This window comes from Melanotaenia boesemani, chromosome 4, assembly GCF_017639745.1.
Source record: "Melanotaenia boesemani isolate fMelBoe1 chromosome 4, fMelBoe1.pri, whole genome shotgun sequence".
Lineage (NCBI taxonomy): Eukaryota > Metazoa > Chordata > Actinopteri > Atheriniformes > Melanotaeniidae > Melanotaenia > Melanotaenia boesemani.
The window spans coordinates 38,854,638-38,878,209 of NC_055685.1; the positions used below are offsets into that span (position 1 = coordinate 38,854,638).

Genomic DNA, 23,572 nt, shown 5'->3' on the forward strand with positions numbered 1-23,572 from the left:
TACACACTGACTTCAGCTTCAATGACTTCATTCCTCTGTAATCGTTAGATTTTACTTCTTACTGACCAAAACAACAAACCAAACTGACATCTGAAACCAAACAACTTCTCTCTGGAGTTTGTCTTTCCTCCTGCAGACTCATCATCAACACGATGCCGACAGTTTGATTCACGTTTTATCTGCTCCACTGCTGAACTCTGGCAGATTTCCTTACTGACCCCCCCCCCCCCCCCCCCCCCCCCCAACGACGGCTAATCCAGCGTCATCTTCATCTCGTCTCCTCTCTGAGATCTCTCCAGACAGTAAAGGTCAGTCTTAATCTACTCATCTCTTACTCCATTCCTTTATTATTTTTTTCCTCACCTTCTCAAATGATGTTTTCTTTGGGTTTTTTTTGACAAATAAGCCGTGATGTGCATTAAAATCAGCTAGCATGTTGATATCCAGTTGCTAGCGTGTGATACAGTGCCGTAAAGCGATGAACCAGGACAGAAAAAAGTTGTGAAGTGGATATTTTCCGCTTTGGGATGCCGCTGGGAAACTACATCTTCAAGAACACACATAAATGTCAGTGAGCCAGCACAAGTCAGAAATGCAGTTTAAAGTTGTAAAACTACGCAGCGCTACTTTCACCTCGTCCAGACAAGAGTCCCCAGCAGTTTTATCCAATTTATCAAATGAATGTTGACTTTGTAAGGGGAAAAATTCCACTTTAATAATTTAATATTTGACCCATGTTGCAGCAGATTAGGTATATTAAAAATCAGTTAAAAAAATCTATAAAAAAAAAAAAAAAAAAAACTTTTGCAAACACGTAAAATCGGATTCAGCAGATTCAGGTAACAGAACAGATTTAATAGAAAATAGAACATTTAATATGGATAAAGTCAATCAAGTCATTTCAACCAACAACCAGACTTAGAATTAAATGACAGACTGTCAGAGGTTGAGATCCGTTAATAAAAAACCTAAACAGCAACATGAGAGACGTTCGGATCCATGCATCAGATCTTCCACAGGACACAAACGCTCAGCACAGATGTTTGCATCAGGTTCAGGCCGCTCAACAAACGTCCACATCCCAGCCAGAGACGAACCGTGGTGGAAAAATCCAGAAGCTACTAACCTGCACAAGTTTATATAAGCTGGTCTTAGAGAAACTAGAACTCAACCAAACTGGTCCTGGTTCATTTAGTGCCGACTAATGACTCTGCCTTTGATTGACATGAACCATGAAGGTCCTGCTGGTTTCCATGGAGATGAAGGAGGTTTATAGTGAGGGATTCACTCTTCCTATGAGATATTTACCTGCATAACACCTCCATTAAATACCTGGAAACCTGCTCAGGTTCACTTTTACCTTCTACTGCAGCACAGTTCCTCAGCAGATCCTAGGTGAACTGGGCTGCTGTTCTCTGGTTTCCACTGAAAGTTATGTGGTTTTCTTTCAGGCAGAGATAACATTTACATTTCCTACTGTGCTCCAGATGAATTTACTCTGACACAGTAACATGTTTCTTGATTCAGACTCTTCTGTAATAATCTCTGTAGGGACTGAGATTATACATACAGCCCTTGTAGTTGTGAAAATGTAGTCCAGGAAATATTCAGATAGATTTATTTTTGGTATATAATTTCAGACAGGAAAAATATGTCTCGTGAAGATGTTTAACTGAAGCTTATCAAACTCCGAGCTGCCTGTAGCTAAGAGCTAACTGAGCTAACCCGAGCAACGGTAGCTAACAAGCTAACGGAGGTAGGTGGACTAAAGCTAAGGCGCGCTGTTAACCGTCTAAAAACCATGTTTGTGCTACACTCTCCCTTCTTGCCGCGGATATTAGATACCTGTCAGTCCAACGGACATGCCCCTAATTATGCCGAATTTCAAGATTAAATAACATCCAAATGGATGAGTTAGAGAAAAATTCACCCCCCTCACAGTCGTCATGAAGGTAAACTTGACCTTTTAATCCTAAAATGGATTTTTGTACCAGGCTTTAAACATGTTATTTCTGCTGTGAAGTTGGTCTTTTTAACAGGGGAGTCTATGGGGATTTGTTTTGGAGCCCCTAGTGGACGAGGGGGGAACCGCCGGAGGTTGCCACTTGGTCGAAACCCAAAATCTGCCAATTACTGCCACAGAAGTCGCCCCCTGCTGGACAACAGATGCAGCGCATGCTTAAAAATCCAAACAATCCAAATTATATTTAAAAGTATTTCTGTTTCAACTGTCGGAGAAATAATCCTTAATTTTCTCTATTCTACTATATGTTACAAAACTGTTGTGTTCACAGATCACAGTAAAAAAATGTTGCCTGAATGACCCATATGATGAAATATGAACAGGTCCATCCAAGTGTTTACAGAAGCCGATGGTATCTGAGGAAAACCCGAGCACGTAAACACGTCCGCAAATCTGCAGCAGGATGGATTTAAAGTTATCAAGTCAGGAAAACACTCAAAGTGTCGCAACACAGACACACAATCAAAGGAATTCATTGATGGAGATCCCAGTCTGAGGTGAAGAGGCATCTGTTTGTCCCCCTGTATCAGCAGGGAGGACAGACCAGCTTTGTCCTTCAGAATGTGGCCTTTACAAGGACAAAGATCTGCTTTTACACGCACATGAATGTGTTTCACCCACAAACACACAACAAGCACATGAGCATTTCCCGCTATGAAAATGACCCTCTGCAGGACGGTGATTACAGCAAACGAGTCGAGTTACGCACGTGTGGAATTACAGGCCACCAGACACCAGACAGAGGACACCATGTTTACGTTGACAGTCTGAACGGCGTCTCACCACCAGCAGCAAACACTAAACTCACACACACAGGAAACAGAGTCTGAAATTCCTGCTAGAAAAAAAAAGAAAACAAGAGAAAAGACAACAGAAAAGAAAAATGTAGGGGGATGTTACACACGAGCTCTTTAACTTCCTCTGAAGGCCAACAGGGAAGTTCAGGTTAAAATGAGTCTGCACACACAAACCGATGAAAAGCAAACATCTGAATCAGTTCTGCACCATCAGATTCATTTCCTCCGTCTGCGGCAGAGACAACACACACCTTCTCTCCCGTCACACACAGACGTGAGACTATAAGACAGAAACACACACATATGTCCAGCTTGTTCCATGTTGACTTACCTTGGTTGTGGATCTGGTTCTGGTTCTGTCTTCCTCGGGTTGGAGAGCCCCTCCCAGCAGTCTGTCCACCTTCTCCCGGCGTCCCCTGCCCTGGAGGTCCGGTCCCTGATCCCGGTCCTGAAGGCGCCTTATCAGGCCTGGTTCCTCTCACCTGCTGCCTGGTACCGGGTCCCAGCTTGGAGGAGACTTTCTGTAGAAAGAGCTGATGTTTAGAGACGGGGTCCCAGCCGAGGGGCCTGAGCTCGGAGCTGCGAACTGAGACCATGGTGTCAGCCATTCCCTGCTCAGGGTGAGAAATGTGGACGAGGGAAGTGAGAGGAACGCTGAAGGAGGGGAGGAGGGCCACGGCATGAGTTAAAACAGAGGGGGAGGAGGGAAAACTGGGAGTGTGCTGCAACCACAAGAAGTTGGTATTGTGTTGTACATTCCCCCTGAGAGCAGCAGCTCCAACCAGCCCAAACTTTTCCCCTATCTCCGTCTCATCCCCACCCCCACCCGTCCACGTCCCTCCCCTCTGACTCTACCAACACATGCACACATGGAGCGAGTTTGTGGACGAAGCTCTGGCATCCTTCTCCGTCTCTTAGCTGTCGCAGCTCAGCGTCAGGGACTCAGATAAGAGGGAACACCAGTTAACACGTTCTCTGCTAAATTTCCTCCTCCAACAAACCTGCAGAGAATCTGACATTAATGCAGAAAAGATGAAGCTGTTCAGAGAGCAGCTTAGAAGCCGAGCCAAGAGATTACTGTAGCATACCAATACGCACTAAATCATGTGTTAACACGCTCGCTGGCAGCTCAGCTGAGTCACAGCTGGAGGAAACACTGATAGATGGACTTTAATGCACACGTGCAGCAGTTTCTCTGAATGTTTGACATCTCGTCACACTGAGCTCAAACTGGACAACTGTGCAGCACATGACTCCGCTCGCCTCCCCCTGCAGGGTTTTACATGCATCCAATGTTAAACCTGAGGCGACCTATGAGCAAATATGCCGGGCAGGTTTTAAACTTGTCACTGGCTCGCTGGATGTTTAAAAACACATACCTGCGACTGAGCGCTCCCTGAAGCACTCACATTACACAAGTTCACACCTGACGCTGCCGTTGCTCCATCTCCATGGAACAAACTGCCAGTGGAGATTAAACTTTCCCCAAATGTAGACATTTTTAAATCCAGGTTAAAAACTTTTCTTTTCTCATGCGCTTATGCATGAAATCTGCACGGTAACTTTTTTTTTTTTTTTTTTTTTTTTTTTAACTTATCTTGCTTTTAATCATTTTAATGTAATTTATTATTTTATTGTGATTATGTGTTGATTATGTGTTGATGCCTTTTACTATTCTAAATATCTGTAATGTCTTTGTTTTATGTAAAGCACTTTGAATTGTCCTGTACATGAAATGTGCTATACAAATAAACTGCCTTGCCTTGCCTTGCCTTGCAACAGGGACCAACTCCAGACCTCTTCAGCCACAGTCCTGCAGGTTTTAGATGTTTCCCTGCTGCAGGACACCTGATTGAAATTAAATGGTTCTCTAGCAGCTTTTTATCAAGTCCTGTACCAGCTTCTTAATGAACCACTGATTTGAATCAGGTCTGTTACAGGAGGAAACATCTAAAACCAGCAGGACACTTACCAAGAGGTCTGGAGTTGGTGATCCCTGAAAACAGCAACATCTCTTCAGTTTGAACATCAGGCAGCTGAAGCTCTCTGCTTTCTCTTAACATGGCAGATTTGTGCAGCCTTCCTGTTAAAGCTAACAGCAGCAGTTTTTCCTGCTTGCCCACATCATCATGACGGTGATGGTTTGCTGCAGCCTGAGGCCACGTTAAAGAGTTCAGTCCACACGCAGCATTTAAAGCTCCTCGTAACACGAGTCCGACATCAGCTAAATGACGCCATGAAACACAACATACACTACTCCCCCCGTCAGTCAAGTTCAGTTCTAGAGGTCCTGCAGGTTTAAGATGTTTCCTTGTTTCAACACAACTGATCGAACTAAATCGGTCCCTGAACAGAACTTCAGAAGTTCTTAGATCCATTTTTTTGAATCAGGTGTGTTGGAGCAGGAAACATCTAAACACCGCAGGACCAAACCCCTGCTGTAGGATCATATGAAATAATAATTAGGATGTTTGTTAGAACAAAAACTCTTTTTGGAACAGGAATGAGTTAGCGGTCTGTCCACGGTGAGAAGACGTAAACAGTTTGATGCTTCGATGTTTCAGAAACATTCGACTTCTCGTATCATCGGCTCAGAATTGATTTAGTATCTGCGGAACCACCGCCTCCTCTGATTGGCTCTGTTAAGCTCCTCCCTGAAGCAGGAGCTTCCCCACATGATGGGAAACCTGGGACACAACTTCAGACTGAACAAACATCGCTGGAAAGCGCCATTCAGTGAACAGTCGCCCATTTTAATAAGAGATCTAAACATTTCCTGTAAAAACCAAAGTCAAGAGAACGGTGACAGTTCTCAGTGAGGGGTCCACATCACCGGAGAGATCCCCAAGAACTGATGCTCCTCCCCATAAAAAGCTTTTACCTGCAGATCGGATCTGACTCTGTTCTGTTTTTGCTGTTCTTTTTTTAAATCAGTGTGTTAAACCTGATGTCAACATATTTAAATCAAACTTGGCATGAAAAGTATTTTTCCTCTTTACTGATGCCAGCAGGTGTGTTTACATTGTTGGAAAGCCTGATTAGCTGGTTTTTAAGCAGGTAGAACTTGTAAGAATCCTGCTCTCTGATGAGAAACTGTTCCAGTCCCAGATGGAGGACTGGTACCCGACTGACTGGCAGACATATCAGAATGAGATGCTGGAATCATGATCTCATATCTCTGGGAATCTGCTCCTGAACAGGTGTGTCTGGGTGTTTCTGTGTCTGTCGATCGATCGTCGAGTGTTTAATATGAAAGGTGTTTTTTAGACTTTAGCATTTCCAGGTCGCCATGTTCAGCAAGTGATATGAGGTTTATCTGCATCTGAATCCACCAGCTGGGACTGAACTGAGACAGACTCACCTTGCTGGGACTCGGTGGTTTCTCCACAGCAGCATCCATTAGCAAAGCCACCTTCTGCTTCCGCTCCTCTACAGACGCGCCACCTGCTTCTCTACCTGGATGTGTCACCTCCACACCTTCAGGTGCATCCTGGGTGGCCTTCCTGGGAGCATCCCGGGATCCTTCTCCCACCACCTCAGAGCTCACAGAGCTGGTGGAAGCAGAGCGAGTTTGACTGATGGCCGCTGGCAGAGCAGGGTGGGTGCTTGCTGCCATCTTGTGGTGGGTTTTGAGGTTGCTGCTCTTTCCTCTGATGCTTTTTAAAACAACGGCCACTTTCACCGGACCCACAGGAGATCTCTTATTCCCATCAGCCTCGTCCTTCCTGGGAGCTGCTCTCCTTCCGGTGGCTGGAGTCGGTTTATTCTGCTGAGGAGAAAAAGTCTAAATTAGGGTTGTCAAACATGCGGCCCAGGACCCAAAACCGCTTCCAATCTAAAATGAGTGTGATCCCCGCCCCCCCGGTCTAAAGGACAGGTGTACAGCATCTGTGGGTGTGACTGCAGTACCTGGCTGGGGGTTTTAGACGGGGACATGTTGGACCGTGATCCCACTTTAGTCTTGACAGATTTGAGGTCCGGTTTGGAAACTCGTTTAGCTTCCAGGTTTGATGGTTTCACAGCTGAATTAGCACCTGGTGGTTTGGTTTTTGCTTCTTTGGATGCTTCTGAATGGCCGTCGGCTTCCTCGGGCGGAGATGTGAGCGTGGTGGCGCCTGGAGCGGGATTATCAGGGGAATGTTTAGAAAATGGTGTGTGAGGGTTTTCACCGAGCTCCTCGGAAGGTGCAGGTGGATCCAGAGTTCTGGAAACTTCAGTTTCTTCTGGTCCATGTGATGAGCTCTCATCCTGGGTTCCCTTCAGGGCCTCGGGGCCCTCGGTGTGGAGCCCAGTTGCACCTGTAGATCCAGCAGAACTCACCTGTGTGAGTGTCACACATATATCAGAGCTAACGGAGAGAAACAGAGCTTCCTCCCCATCATTATCATCATCATCATCATCAGCAGGGATCTCTGTTGCATCCGAGTCTGGAGTGGAGGAGCCGTGCCTCCTTCTACCACTGCTGAGATCGTCACTGTTGCCATGGTAACGGCTGCTGGTGTCCAGAGACAGCGTCAGGTTGTCGTCCCAGCTGTCCTGGCGGTAATCGCTGCTGTTGGCGTCCAGGTAAACGGATGCAGACGTGTCATTGGAATCCAAGAGCTCTGCTGCGGTCTGGATTCTTCCATCAACATCATCATCATCATGTGGTTGGCCTTCATCCTCTGGAAGCCATTTAGACAGGACTACGTCTGTCATTGTGTCGGTATTGGTCATCACCGTGGCCATCAGGGTGACCTCCAGCACGTCGTAGTCCAGCGGGCTGTCGGTCCGGCCTCCATTCAGGCTGCTCAGGCTCCGCAGGGACTCGGGGGACGACTCCCCCAGACAGGAGGAGGACGAGGACGAAGAGGAGGAGGAGACCGGGAAAGCATTCCCGCTGCAGTGAAGAGGGAGCTTCATGCTGGAGGCGCTCTTCCCCCGGACGGGGAAACTCTCATCAGGCTCAAACATGCTCATCTCTGGAAGACCGGTCCTTGTTGCTCCAAGCAGACTGAACGTCCTCTACAGGCTGGCATGCAGAGGGCAGCTGAACCTCTTCACACGTTCCATGAATCGATTCAGGTCAGCGCGTCCTGGCCAGGCCTGCACATGTGGTTTAGAAAAATATTCCTTTCAGGTCTCTGTGATGAATCCTCAGATCCTGCGTGAAGATTTCACATTTTCAGCGCTGCAAGAAGAAGTGGGAAACAGTCAGATTTTATTCAGCAAACCTCTTTTAAACATTGAAAATAATCACATTTATAATTAGCTTATTCTCATTTATGTGAAAACAAAAAACGCTGCACAGTCACTTTTTTATGAATCCATCCAAACACACAACTTTATAATAGTTAGTAGATGGTTTAGGTTCAACACCGTCGAACAGGACGATGGCTCTGAAAGCTCCGTCTGAACTTTAGTTGGTTTCACAATAAACTGTTTAAAACTCATTCATATGCAAGAGGTTCTACATTTCTTCTTCAATCAAGGTTGAATCAACTCATTCAAACCTGAAGATTTCAGTACTTTTTAACTGTATTTTCTGATAAACAAGCCGGCCTTGGCAGAGTATTTAAGTTTTAAAATGCTGCCCCCTGCAGGCAGGTATTCTGACTGCAGGTGAAAAACTCAAAACATCCCTGAACAATAAAAACTACATTCAGATGAAAACACCTGAAACTCCGACACGTTTAAGAGTCCAAATGATCGGACGGTTCTGAATGTGTGAATGTGGGTCAGGGACAAAGACAAAACCAGCGGAGCAGCTAAATAAAGACCATCAGATCCAGGACGTTGCTGCGCCTCCATTATCCAGTAATGACAGCCGGGCCCCTGGGCGACACCACGAGATGACCCACTCCAGGTAGGACGAGGAAGAGACATCAAAACCTTCCTTCATGGATCTGTCCGTCGTCCCAGTGAACGTTCCAGCTTTAACCTCATTAGAAAAGAAAAAACGGTCCAACAATCTCTTTCAATCAACTTCTGTCCTAATCTAAACAAATATGGAACCTGATTATTTTAACCCTTTAAATGCCATTTTCATCACATCGTCACTGTTTGTTTTTTTTGTTTTTTTTTTTTAAACTCAGATTTTTTTCCTTCTTCAGATGATTTTTTGTTGTTTTCCATGAAATGCATCTTTGATATTAACACCCATCCCCTAACCTAACATGTTTTATATGGAACTCATTTTATATGCATTTTTTTATAAAACGGTGGCGTGATTAAATTAGCATTTAAAGGGTTAAAATCATTTAATTATACATTTGGTATTTTTATTGAAACTGAATCTTGAGTAATTTGAGGGAAAAAAGTGAGACAAAATGTTTTTAAAGCAGTTTTGGGGAGAGGACATTTTTATCCTCTAATGACCTGAAAGGGTAGCCAGTTAAAATTTCAAAGTTCTTCAAAGTTCTTCAAGACAAACATCCTTAGAAAATAAATAAATAAATATCTTCATATGATGTAACACAATTAAAATGGCCAAAACTTGAAGGAAAGTCCAGAGTTCCAGTGCAGACATCCTGACCAGCACACGTCCGTCCAGCAGAGCGAGCCGCCTGCTTTTCTAACCGAGCTGTCCTCCACCCACCAAGCGGCTCGTCCACTCCTGTTAGAATCAGCTTCCCCATCGGCCTCTGGCGGCCTCGCTCTGACCGAGTGTCAAACGGAAAGCAAGTTCGAGGACCTCTGCTGAGAAGTACAACCCTGCTTCGCATTAAGACACGCTTGTCGAGCAGGATAAGTTCAGAGATGGATGGAGGGAACAAAGAGGAGGTGAAAGGCACGAGAGAGCACTCATTTAAACGCTAGAGGAACGGATCGGTACTTCTGATGAGTTTAATTCATAAAGCTACACACACTTTATCCAGCAGGTCGAGTATTGGGGCTGTGCACATATCTGCACAACTTATCTACAAGGTGGATAAATGTGGGATGAAGTGAGACTCAGATTTAAAATCACATCTACATAAATACCTGAGATTTGGAAACTTTGAGTCTAAGATGCAACACAATGCAGACGTGAACGATTCTGCATCTTTTCAGCAGCAGAACAAGAATGTGCAGCTGAAACTAACCTGGAGATGCACGAAGAGGTGGAGACCTTCCCCACGAGCAAAACCAGCCCATGATTAATGAGCTGCTTTCAGCTTCTTCCTCCAGAGCTGCAGTTACTCCTGCTTACACAACCCTGGATTTCACAGGAACATCGAACCACCAGAAAAGACGATAAATTCTGTCTGCAGCCGATCTAAAGTTTAACTGGAGGATTCTGTGAATAAAGCTGGATGAACAGCGGTGACTCCATCTTTCACACATCAGCGGTTCAAGTTTCTGTCACACAACCATCACATTTCTGTTCATGTTCATTCAGACGAGCCTGAGAGAAACCGGTGTGGTTACAGTTCTTACATCATGTGATGCTGTTGCCATAACAACTCGTATCAGCGTACCAAGCATGCAGTGGCTGTGGTGGATGGAAGCAGCTGAAAATATCACTGTTTAAGTGTGAAATCACAGAAACAGTGATGTTATCAGACTCCATCGGAGGCTCCGCCTCCACCATCACAGCAGCAACCACAGCTTCTCAGCTTTACGTTTCTTTATTTGCTTCACATTAAGAGTTGCTGCAGATTAAACTGCAGATCAGAACATCCAGAAATGATTAAAGAAAAGCACCAGGAGGATCATTTACACACAACTTTCCACCAAATGATTGTGGTTGTGTGCTTGTGTGAGGGCTGGTGATGCTGAAAAGATGCAGCTTTCTATAACTTTTTAGAGAGTGTAATAAAAAGGAAAGTGATCTGATTGTGTAATTAATGGAAACATAACTCCTGTATGTGCGGTGATGGTCCTTTAAATCAACGGTACAGAAGTTTCTGACTTTAAAACTGTTTGTCTCGTTCTGGTGGTACGCTGATATCTACATTCCTGGAGCTGTCGAACCTGCTACATTGGTAGGTTGAGAAACCAGGGCTTCGTTTTACCCCTGCATTTTGCTTTATGGCCCAATGCCACACACCAGAAACTGGATATCAACACATTGCGCACCATAGCTGATTCACAGAAACCCAAGAAGACTTTATCAGATGAAGAGGCTAAAAGAAAGACGGAAAAGGACGGAGCGAGACAAAAGACTAGAGTCAACGTTGGACTGATCTTAGAAGGATGAAGATGATGGCCGTCGTCAGGGTTACCACACAGAAAATCCAGCTCCGCTGCTTCAACCTCTTTTTCAGCTCCCTGTCTGACATGACATCCCCAAGCATATCTTCACAACTACAAGCACTGTATGTATCATCAGGTCTCTACAGAACGATGAAACATGGGAGGTTACTACAGAAGAGTCAGAAACAAGATACGTGTTACCATGTGTGAGGATAGCAGCCCAATTCATGTAGGAATGAGTCACTTATTCCAAGAAATGAGTAAAGTAATCCTAGGAATGAGTAGAGTATTCCTAGGAATGAGTAAAGTATTCCTAGGAATAAGTAGAGTAATCCTAGGAATGAGTAAAGTAATCCTAGGAATGAGTAGAGTAATCCTAGGAATGAGTAAAGTAATCCTAGGAATGAGTAAAGTAATCCTAGGAATGAGTAAAGTAATCCTAGGAATGAGTAGAGTAATCCTAGGAATGCGTAAAGTAATCCTAGGAATGAGTAGAGTAATCCTAGGAATGAGTAATCCTAGGAATGAGTAAAGTAATCCTAGGAATGAGTAGAGTAATCCTAGGAATGCGTAAAGTAATCCTAGGAATGAGTAGAGTAATCCTAGGAATGAGTAATCCTAGGAATGAGTAAAGTAATCCTAGGAATGAGTAAAGTAGTCCTAGGAATGAGTAGAGTAATCCTAGGAATGAGTAGAGTAATCCTAGGAATGAGTAAAGTATTCCTAGGAATGAGTAGAGTAATCCTAGGAATGAGTAAAGTAATCCTAGGAATGAGTAGAGTAATCCTAGGAATGAGTAAAGTATTCCTAGGAATGAGTAGAGTAATCCTAGGAATGAGTAAAGTAATCCTAGGAATGGGTAGAGTAATCCTAGGAATGAGTAAAGTAATCCTAGGAATGAGTAGAGTAATCCTAGGAATGAGTAAAGTAGTCCTAGGAATGAGTAAAGTATTCCTAGGAATGAGTAGAGTAATCCTAGGAATGAGTAAAGTATTCCTAGGAATGAGTAGAGTAATCCTAGGAATGAGTAAAGTAATCCTAGGAATGGGTAGAGTAATCCTAGGAATGAGTAAAGTAATCCTAGGAATGAGTAGAGTAATCCTAGGAATGAGTAATCCTAGGAATGAGTAGAGTAATCCTAGGAATGAGTAGAGTAATCCTAGGAATGAGTAGCGTAATCCTAAGAATGAGTAAAGTATTCCTAGGAATGAGTAGAGTAATCCTAGGAATGAGTAAAGTAATCCTAGGAATGAGTAGAGTAATCCTAGGAATGAGTAATCCTAGGAATGAGTAAAGTAATCCTAGGAATGAGTAAAGTAGTCCTAGGAATGAGTAAAGTATTCCTAGGAATGAGTAGAGTAATTCTAGGAATGAGTAAAGTAATCCTAGGAATGAGTAAAGTAGTCCTAGGAATGAGTAGAGTAATCCTAGGAATGAGTAGAGTAATCCTAGAAATGAGTAAAGTAATCCTAGGAATGAGTAAAGTAATCCTAGGAATGAGTAAAGTAATCCTAGGAATGAGTAAAGTAATCCTAGGAATGAGTAAAGTATTCCAAAATGGAAACAAACTTTTGTGCTTTAATATTAATTAAAATGACAGCTTGTGTTCTGGTTCAGATCCTTCTGATCCCGTCAGTCAGCTGAATCACCAGATTTACCTTCACACTGACCACAGCTGCTACAAATCTACTTTTAGGACAGAAATCTAAATCTGACGTGGGAATCGGTGAGAATCCAGCTGCTGTGTGGGAGGTTTTTTATTTGGTTTCTGATTGAACACAGAAGGAAAAGATCCAGCATTAAACTCGATTGTTAAACCATCTTCTCATCTGATGTGAAATCATCCACCCCTCTGTGGTGACGGTGGAGCTCAGACCACCCTGATGAGTCAGACCTCCCTCTCATCTGGCCACCACCTCTTATCTTCCTTGGTCAGACTTCCCTCCTCCTCCTCTGCTGAACAAACTTTCCACTATGCAGCCCTGACCTTTGTAGACCACCACAGTTTGTTTTTCCATTATCCGAGATCACTTCATGCCTTCAGACCAGCCTGCATCTGGTTTTAGACACAAACAGGACCACATCAGACCTCAAACCTCTAAATTCAGTGAGGGACATTTAGTCCAACCATCTTTCTGCTGGCAGAAGCTTATAAAATCACCACAAAGCCTCCCTTTTTCTTTCAACCTGCATGTTTGGGGGGAAAAGCCATTTTGTTGAGTGTTCTGGGCTAAGTGCAGAGTGATGAAGCCTGGATCTCCTCTCTGCCTCCAGCACTTTGAGCCATTTTCTTCCCTCTTCAGACCTTGAGACTGATCTGTCAGCCTCATCACACAAAAGCTTGTAATCAAGCTCAGAGCAGCGTGTGCCAGCCACAGCCGCCTGCACTGGAGGTTATTTAAGGTAAAAGCAGACATTTACATAAACCAGAGGTTTCATCCAGAACCTCAAACACGAGTCTGGATTAAAAAAAACAAAAACAAAAACTAAACTCAACACTAAAACAGGCTCATTTACAGGTCGGTTGTCAAGTTCTCTTTAGCAGGACTTCATCTCTCAGTGTCTTCAGACTTCCGGCAACAGTTGATATAAACAAATAAGGACAAGAGGATTTACCAGGTCCACCTTCTAGTACCGTGTCGTCCTCTTCATCAGGTCCACCTTCTAGTACCGGGTCGTCCTCTTCAGGGTCCACCTTCTAGTACCGGGTCGTCCTCTTCAGGGTCCACCTTCTAGTACCGGGTCGTCCTCTTCAGGGTCCACCTTCTAGTACCGGGTCGTCCTCTTCATCGGGTCCACCTTCTAGTACCAGGTCATCCTCTTCATCAGGTCCACCTTCTAGTACCGGGTCGTCCTCTTCATCGGGTCCACCTTCTAGTACCGGGTCGTCCTCTTCATCAGGTCCACCTTCTAGTACCGGGTCGGACCTTTTTAATCCTGGTGTGATAGATGAAGCAGGTGGAGGAAACCTTCCTCAGAGGTTTTCTCCATATTAACATGACAGCATCACACAGTTGCTGCAGGTTTGTCGGCTGCATCCATGATGAGAATCTCCCGTTCCACCACATCCCAAAGCTGCTCTACTGGACTGAGATCTGGTGGCTGTGGAGGCCGTTGGAGTCCAGTGAACTCATCGTCATGTTCTAGAAAGCAGGTGGAGATGATCTGAGCTTTGTGACATGGTGCATTATCCTGCTGGAAGTAGCATCAGAAGATGCTCCACTGTGGTCATAAAGGGATGGACATGGTCAGCAACAATACTCAGGTAGGCTGTGCTGGTTAAACCAGGACTCATCAGACCAGCAACGTTTCTCCATCTTCTATTGTCCAGTGTTGGTGAGTGTGTGTGAATTGTAGCCTCAGTTTCCTGTTCTTAGCTGACAGGAGGCACCCGGTGTGTCTTCTGCTGCTTCCTGGTCCAGACACCTGCTGCTCTGGATATTTTCTCATCTTCAGACCATTTCTGGAAACCCTGGAGATGGTTGTGGGTGAAAATCCCAGTAAAAACTCAGACCAGCAACCACGTTCAAAGTCTCTTAAATCCTCTTTCTTCTCATTCTGATGCTCAGTTTGAACTTCAAGTCGTCTTCACCACGTCTACATGACTACATGCTGCCGTGTGATTGGCTGGTTGTGAAGGTGAGTGTAAACAAAGATAATCAAACTTTCTGCCGTCCTCAGGCATTTTAGTCCATTTTCTGAACTTTTTCTCGTACATCATAAAGACAGTCTATTTACTTCGTGACCATTTCAACTGTGATAATGCCCATTTACGCTGGACGCAGACGGACGGATGGACAGTTTCGTCCATCTTTTGCATCGGTTACACATGTAATTTGGTTCGTTTTCAGGGAGCTTAGCTATCTGTCGCTGGACACCGAAGACGGAGCAATACCACCGGAAACCACGGGGACAGTGCTGAGCAGAACAGCTAACGTGACCAGCGAAAGAAAATCAGAAGAAAATCAGGAAGGGAGCAAAAAAGCAGAAAATGAATGCAGACTGTAGAAATTGTACGAGCTTTAGAATAAAAACCAGGAGTGATTAGGGCGTGTTGGGCAGCTGGAACTTCATAGCGACGCGTCACTGCTGCTAAACAGTGTCTGAAACTGACGCCTGGTCGTAGGATTGAACTCTGAACTCAGCACTGCCCCCTAGTGGAGGAATTGACGTAACCATGGCGAGGCAAAACAGCCATGAAATTATGAGGACGGCGACGTTTGACAGCGGTTGAAACATCGCTGTTTACGTAAGAGGGCAAGTTACATTATTTAACCGTGAGGCCAATATTTGTTTTTTTTGGTGTATGAAATATTTCCTAATAAACATCTTGAACGTTTTAATAATCAAATTATTCCACACACAAATAAACCTGTTGGTAGCGCCCCCTGGTGGCGACTTGACTACATCAACAACTGGCAAAATACCAGAATTTCCAGCGTCTACCTTTAATGGAAAACTACAGACAACACAGAAAAAAAAATCAAAGATTACAACTTTTCTTCCAAATGAAATGCTGACATTAAAGATTAAATGGTTTTAAACTGGAATGAGTTTAGTTTTATTGGAAATCAATGGGAAATTTTCGGGCATGAAAAACATCCTGATGGAATCAGATAAATTTTGCTGTTTATTTTTTACATATCCAAACACTCATCACCACCTAAGACTCATCCCCTGATATTCATTATATGAAAAATCATTCAGGGTTTTTGTTTGCTTTATTTGCAACGAATAAGGCAGCAATTAAAATATTTAAGGTGGCATTTAAAGGGTTAAAACCCTAAAAAGGATCGAATGTTTGGTCATTTTGAGCGAGTCTGAAGATATTTGAATGACTTATGAAACAAAATTCAATTTTTTTCTGTTTTTTTTTATTTTTTATGTGTGTGGACATTTATGACCACGAAGGTCAACAGAAGGTGGTAAATTTGAGAAAAGGTTTAAGGTCTATAAAAGATAACCATGCACACAGTTTTCTAATCAAACGTTAATGATCTGTGATATTTCCAGAAACATCTGAGAATCGTCTGTAACAGTGAAAGCATCTATGAGATGCAGGAGAAAAAGGCTTGGTGCTGAAGGGGTTCTGTTTCAGACGGGCATGCAGCCAATCACAGAGCTCTTTATTAGGCAGGAGGCAGCCGCCTCACCTTTCCTCCACACAAACACTCGACATGAGTCACACTGCATCACATTACAGCAACACACAGGACTGAAAACACACACACACACACACACACACAGCAAAGTTGCACTCATTGCATCACATTGTCAATACCGTTCAAGCTGTTACCATGGCAATAAGAAGTGCTGAGTCACTCTGAGGCAGAATGGTTGAACGATGTGTGGCTCGCATCATGCTGCCTTCAGGATTTTACCTCCTACAGGTGCTGCAGAGGTGTGTGAGGACAACAAAGTGTTTAACAGCTGAAGATGTGACTGCAGTGCTGCTGCTGATGATGAAGATGTGAAGATGAGGTGTGTGTTGGTTCGGGTGACGGGGAAGATGGAGGCAAGTGAGACAATACAAAATCCGACAGGTGACGCAGTCGGATGAAAAAGGAAAATGTTTCAGGACATCTAAAGAACAAGAAAAATGTGTGTTTATGTCTTCAGATGAAAATAGGGTTATAGCAAAGCATCGTTAACCTTTGGCAGGCCAACACAATAAAATAACTAATAATAATAATAATGGAATCGAGTTTAAGGCGCACAATAATAAGAAGGCGACAAGAACAGAATAAAATTATTGATTTGAGACCAGAGGGAGGAGGGGATCTGTTAAGAGAGTTAAATTACATCACATGGTGTTAAAGTGCTCAGTGTTACATGATAAAGTGCATGAGTGGCCTTGCACAATGCCCACATTGTGATGTATTGCACATTTCCCCGGCTGATTCTATAGGTCACATGGGTCTCAAAGGAAGAATCTTCACATGTGGAAAACATTCCTGACAGCCATCACTCTTCCCCGGAGTGGACGTCCCAGCAAGTTATGTTAGGCCTGAGTGGTGCCGGTTATTCTAGTAGCATGTTTGACTTCCCACAGCTTAGATTTATATTTAACAGAGAAAACTGTACCAGGATGAAATACTGGTGGTCAGACCGACTCTGATCCTAAACAACTGTTAAAACTTTTCTGCTACACCAGAAGTCCTCAGCTTTCTCAGCAGGAAGAAGCTGCTGCCGTCAGACTCTGTCAGCCTCAATGACCAGGTATTTAAAATCTTCCACCTGCTCCACTACCTGCCCATTAATCTCCAGAGGTTGGAGAAGTGTGGCAGCATCTCCAGATGTTCTCCTGGAGCAGCAGAGCTCCTTCGTTTTGAAGATGTTCAGTTCCAGTGAGCTCTGCTCAGTGAGGATGATCAGTGAGTCCACCTGCTGGTGATACGCTGCTCAGCTGACGGCGTCGGTTCGGTGAGCCACCAGGGCCATGCCATCTGATGCAAGTCCAGGACCAAGGTGTTGCCCTGGTCCAGCCGGAGTCCAGACCTCAACTTGATTTTGTCATGCTCCATCTCTCTGGCTTCACCTGCGCTTCCTGGTTTTACTCCGTTTCTCCTCCCTCTATACCTGCAACTTAACGGGACTGTTGCACACCTGTCCCTCATTGGCCCCTCAAACTCTGCCGGATAAAACCTGGTCTCTCCAGTCACTCCTGACCGGTCTGCTGTAACAGGACCCAGCAGCTCCAGTCCTCCAGGGTCAGTGTCCTGCAGGTTGAATGTTCTCTATGCAACCTTGATTCAAATAAAATGGATCTCCAACAGTTTGTCAAGTTCTGCACACATCTGTTCATTTGAACCAGGTGTGCTGCTACAGGTAAACATCCACCGACCCCCCGAGGACCGGAGTTGCTGATTCCTGTGTTATAACAACTGTCCCTATGGCATTAAGCCAAATCCTGTCATCTGTATTTTCTGTTAACATTTCTCTTTTGTTAAATAAACCTTTGTTTCTGCCTGAAGATCAGCCTTGGAGTCCGTCCTCTGCAGAGTCACGACAGAGTTTTTATTTCTAAAACACACACACATGCAAACTAAGACATGAAAAACACAAATCAAACAGAACACACAAACAAGTGTAACTGCCTCCAGTTCATCCAGCATTTTCTTAATTGTGTCCAAAGACAGAAGTCGTGATATATCAAGTGCAGTTTGCTCCAGGCAAAGGGAAAAAAATACATGAAAGACGACCATCATGGAGAAAAGTTTAGAGGTAGGATGGATGTAGATGAAGAACAGCTTGTAAATAATAATTTGCTGCTGTCTTAGCCTTTGTATGGACAAAGAGGATCATTCAACATGTTTGTTGAATGATGACAGAGATGAAGAGCCCCTCAAAGCCCCGTGAGACATCATCCAGAGCACGTGCACGGCCAGAACCTCATCGTAAGCTAAAGCCGACAAACCAGCCTTTTATTGGACTTACATGAGATGGAATTTTCTCCAGAAATACCAGCTGATGAATATGTGGAGCAAAAGGAGGACACCGATTTGTATGAGATGAAACCTGAGGGAAATGCTGTGGTGGGACTTCAGAGAGATGTGCAGAAACCAAGGCTGCAAACCTCCATGAGCTAAAGCAATGCTGGAAAGGCAGTTTCTGCATTGTCATTTTGTTTTTGTTCAATAAATTATTTCCAGTTTTTGTGATGTTACAGGATTAAAATGTCACTTTGTGGCTATGAGCAGTCAAAACCACCAACATCACCATGCAGGATGTTCCAAAGCTTCAGAGGGAACTGACGCTGAAAGCACTTGAGCATCAGAGTCACTGATGACCGAAAGCATTAGACTAATGAGCCTGCTGCTAATGGACAGCCAGAGCACCATGCAGAGTAACAAGGAAGGTTCTAGATGCAGAAACTGAGCTGTCTGGCTCAGAGCCAGTCCACTCAGAAGTGGGCCTGATGTTAAACGGCACACTGTAAACAGAGCCGTTACATCACCGAGTAGCTGACCCCAGCACCAGCGGATCGATGCCCGGATACATGACGCGCTGTGGAAACACAGCCTCATTAAAACGACACAGTTCCTCATCGAATCCTTGTTAACCTTCAGTGGCTGCTTCAGTTTTCTACCATTTGACCCCTAAAGGACGTTTTTGTCCTTTCAGGTTATTTGTGGCTCAGTTTCTGGCCACGATCCTGCAGGCGTTTCCCCAAACGAGACGATTTTTGTAAGAAGGAGTTTCTTTTGATGATCTTTGAAATTCCAATAAAAATTTACGTGAGGGTCCACAGGACAAATTTACTTTTTCCCCTGAGGACAGAAAAGTCATCTCTGCCATAAAAACATTACAGATTAATACTTGTGCTCAAAATCGTTTGTCCACCTTCAGACATAATAAAATCTACCAAAAATTTAATTATTTACATCATTTTAACCCTTTAAATGTCAGTCTGATTATATGATGTCACAGTTTTTAATATGAATCCTTTCATTTGCTGTTTGAAAGCAGTTTTCTGGTACATGCATGGGTGGTATGTTTGTAAATGAGCTACTTCACGGTCACTCACCATAGAATAAATAGATATAGGATATATTTACACATGCATTATAAATTACCAAGCTGGTCTCTGTGATAAACAGGAAAATAAAACCACTACATTTGTATAATATGATAGAAATATAAAATCTTTTAAATATTTTTGTAGAGTGGATAAAATGAATAATTGTAGACGTCTGCAGGAGTCAAACAATGTATGTGGAAAACATGCAGCACTGTTTCCTTTTAAATACACAAAAACTACTTCTTTTTCTTTTTCAATCAATCAATCTCAAAAGTACTAAAACTTAGGAAAACTAAAATCAGCATCTCACCAACCGATGGAAAATAATTAGTTTTATGGGTAGTTTTTTCCATAAAACAGTGGCATCATGTGATCAAACTGGCATTTAAATGGTTAAAATGATCTGAATAATTACATATTTGATATTTCTGGTCAGGAGGGACATTAAAAAAGGAGGGGGCATTAATCTGTAATGTTTTATAGAATTTTCTTTTCTTTTTTTTGTCCTCTAATGACCTGAACGGGTTGTAAATTTGACCAGTTGAACTTTAAGAGAGACTGAAGTTGGAATTTCAAATTCAAGAGAAACGTTAAAAAAACATGGAGAAACAACCTGAAACTGAATCAGTTCTGTTTCTGAACTAGAGGTACAGTGGTGGGTCAGGGTCAGGGTCAGGATCAGGACCCATGGCGTTCCCATACGTGGCTGGATACTCCGGTACATGGACGGGTCAGCAGGGTCGGTGACCCGCCAGAGTTCTGCAGGATGATCCTGCTCATGCGGGCGCGAGCCTCCAGGAGCAGCAAAACCTCAGCTCTGGCTGTAAACCTCCATCCCTAACAGGTCATGTCATCCCCTGCTTGTATTAATCTGTCACTCTGTCCTGTTTCTGTTCATGCAATGAAACATAAAAAGCACCTCAAACATGAACTTTTAAATGAGATCTGCCCCAAACCCTCCAGCTCAGGGAAACAAAGATCCAGTTGTTTGTGTGCAGTGGAGGGATTCAGTTACATCTGCAAGCATCTCCACGGCGCATCTGGAAACCATCAAACCCACCAGCTTCTACAGCACCACGGCTTTGTGTCGCCACAGAACCGCCAGCCTGCCCTCACTCAATCATTAATCCTAACAAATGTGCAGAGATTTGTCCTGATTTTACGTCCTGGCAGTAGAAACTTTAAACACAATGAAAATAAACATTTCCTGTAAAGGAGGAGACGTTTGTAGCTATTCAGGCCTGTTGGCTGGAAATGACTCACAGCCAGGATCAATGATTGACTTGTGGTGCACCAGCCAACGTTAAAGTGCACGGATCGTTCACTTTCCAAAAGACCTCTGCCCTGGAACAAACACGCATTAATGAAATTCCCACATGTGCAGAACTTACTCCTCAGGCTGGAGACCCCTGCAGTAAAAGTAAGAATGGCTCCTTCAGCTGCTCTGCTTGAGTCTGGGACGTGCCAGCGGTCCGTCCTCACACCGCGCTCTGCACTGCGCTGCACGCTCACGCGTCGCGTGCTATCCCATCTCTGCCGGGCTGAGGCCAGGGAAGACTGCACAGGCTGTGAGAGGGTGGGAGGGAGGAGGCGGGGGAGGAATGCGCCTCCCTTTTTGGTTCTGAAACACAAGCACGCTGCTCGGTGCTGCAGTAACCTCAACACATACAGGTTTTACTCCGTCTCATGTGTGCTTTCACTCAGAAATCCTGGGCTTTCCAGGTAACCTCACTCTGCAAGAAAGAGGGAGGAGGGGCCAGTTCTGACCGGTGGGGCTGGCTGTTGCCTAGCAGCACCGGTCCCCCTCCTTGTTCTCAGTCTCAGAGTCTGAGGGGAAACTGGAGGGGAGGCCTTGGACTGAAGAAGAAAGTAAGCCATGAACTCTGATGTAGAGGGGAGGAGTGGAGCCAGGGAGCCAATGAGAGGGTCGATCCCAGAGAGAGGACTGGAAATGAGTCACATTTATCCTGCAAACGGGCCGAATACCAACCCAGGGCTGAACCAAGGCTACGGGCTTCTACACACACAAACACACACACCTTGCCGCTAAAAGTTATCCGAAACGCGATTCTTTCCCTTTGTCCCTGTAAGGCACGGTGGTGGAGGTGTGGTGGTACGTGGTGGCTTCGTAGCCTCGAGGACTGAACAATTTACAGCAGACTCTGCCTCATAACTGGGAGGTCCAGATTAATTCACAAATAATCACATCTTTAAGACCCCCAGCATCCAGACTTCCCACCACGAGATCAGATCAGGAAGGAAAACTTCACCCCTGTCAGCGCTTGTGTTGCTTTGTTTTCCTTCCCTGTTTTTATGGGAAAGTACACCAGAAAAAGAAATATTCCCTCCAAACTAACATTAAATATTTTTTTTTCCATTTTTTTCTAGAAAAAATGTGGCAGGTGTGATGGTGGAGGACGTCTCAGCAGCCCGTAAAGCAGGACATAAAACAGGAAAAAAACGTGGACAGGACAGAGAAAGTCAAATCCTTGTGATGTGAGAGTTGTGACAGTTAATCTTTTACCACATAAGAAAAATCTGTTCCGTATTTTTAAAAACAAATGCAATTCAGTTATGAATTTATACTAAATTATAACCAGTTTTTACTTTACTTTTCTATGTATTTTGTTATTATTTGCATTCTTGTGGCTGTCTGAGACCTGCCCAGGAAAACAGATGCAAGTTAGCTGCTATGCTAACTCTGTGCACATTTACATTTAGTATTTTTTCCTTATATGATCTTCAATGTGCAACATGTCCTTTTCAAATAAATGAATAATAAAACTACAGCAGGTTAAAGCAGACTGTGTACTTTGGTTCTGAATAGAGTCGGGCAGTTGGACTACATCTTTTATATGAATCAGCTGTGATTCAATCGTCCAGATGGATGGATTCTTCTATTTCCTGAACATAAAAAACATGACAATCAGTCAGTAAATGGCAAAGCCAGGGACGATACAAAAACCCAACCTGGCCTCCATGCAAGCCATCATCACCCTGCAGCAGCAGCGAGGACTGAGGACATGAAAATAGGCCAAAGAAAACACTAATCTAGCAGAAACGTGCCCGTCTCTGAGCTTCTGGACCTGTTGTTTCCTCAGATAGACGGCGGCTTGTAGAGGTTGTCTCTGAGCAGGCAGCGGGTTTTTGTTTCACAGCATGCAGGAAAATAAGTATAAAATAAGTCCAAATAAGTTGGAATTATCTGAAACATTTATGGTTAAGCTGCAGTTATTGATCGGCACTGAGCTGCTGGGATTTTATGTGCCAGTAAAACCAGGTTGGACTGAAGTCTGAAATCTCTAAATGTGAACACAGAGGACGAGCTTACAACCAAAGACCCGCTACATAAAATATTACTGCTCATTCAGTCTTTTAAAATCTCAAATCTGCGGCTTGCACTACATTTATTTGGATATGAAACTTCTACCGCAGCAGATCACTGACATGGCCTAACTTTAAGCCAACTATGATTTAATAATCCGATGGCGTAATGGAGCGGGCACACGCTGAGACCCTGCAGCAAGACCTCCCCTTTGGAAAGCAGCAACATGGCTGACTGAGCAATCTGCTGGCCCACTAAAGTTAATAAGATGACTTCTTTCACCCTGAGAGGCCAACTGCTCTGAAGAATGATTTCAGTCTGAACTTCTAGTTTCTGCAGTTTTTAAACAATAACAGACATAAAAAAAAATTTAATAAACAAAGAAATTTAGCCACTGACAGATGATAAAAGTCCCTTCTTTCTGCTGGATCACATCTATGCTACAGAACTGATTTCCTCATTTTCTGTAGATTTTACAAACTAATCTGTTATAATACAAATATGCCTACATCTGTATTATTTGATCCATTAAAAGCTTCTGCAACCCTCCACCAGAACCTTAACCCCTCAGCCTCAGATTTCTGAGGTTCTAAGGACGTTCTCTGCCTTTTCAATGATCAACCCAGCAGAGATCCGACATTCTGACAGAAAACCGGATGTTAGCAGCAACGAGGTGATTCCCACAGAGCTGGTAGGTGAAACCTGGCTTATCTCAGCACGGAGGCAGAAACTGGACACGTGGAGGGCAG

General features: G+C 44.0%; 1 protein-coding gene across 3 annotated transcripts in view; it reads right to left on the bottom strand.

The window, feature by feature from the left end:
- The window catches only part of LOC121638481 (microtubule-associated tumor suppressor 1 homolog), a 79,242-nt gene that overhangs the window by 48,246 nt on the left and 7,424 nt on the right, over positions 1-23,572 (bottom strand). Inside the window, exons 1-4 of one of the 3 annotated variants that reach the window (XM_041983309.1) lie at positions 20,890-21,040; positions 6,730-7,990; positions 6,182-6,589; positions 3,152-3,341 (exon numbers count right to left, since the gene is read on the bottom strand). In XM_041983309.1, coding sequence (XP_041839243.1) covers positions 3,152-3,341; positions 6,182-6,589; positions 6,730-7,779 — 1,648 coding nt within the window. In that variant the 5' untranslated portion in view covers positions 7,780-7,990; positions 20,890-21,040. Of the gene's footprint in view, positions 1-3,151; positions 3,342-6,181; positions 6,590-6,729; positions 7,991-20,889; positions 21,041-23,572 lie in introns of those variants that run through there. The other 2 variants (XM_041983310.1, XM_041983308.1) reach the window with 2 other exon arrangements.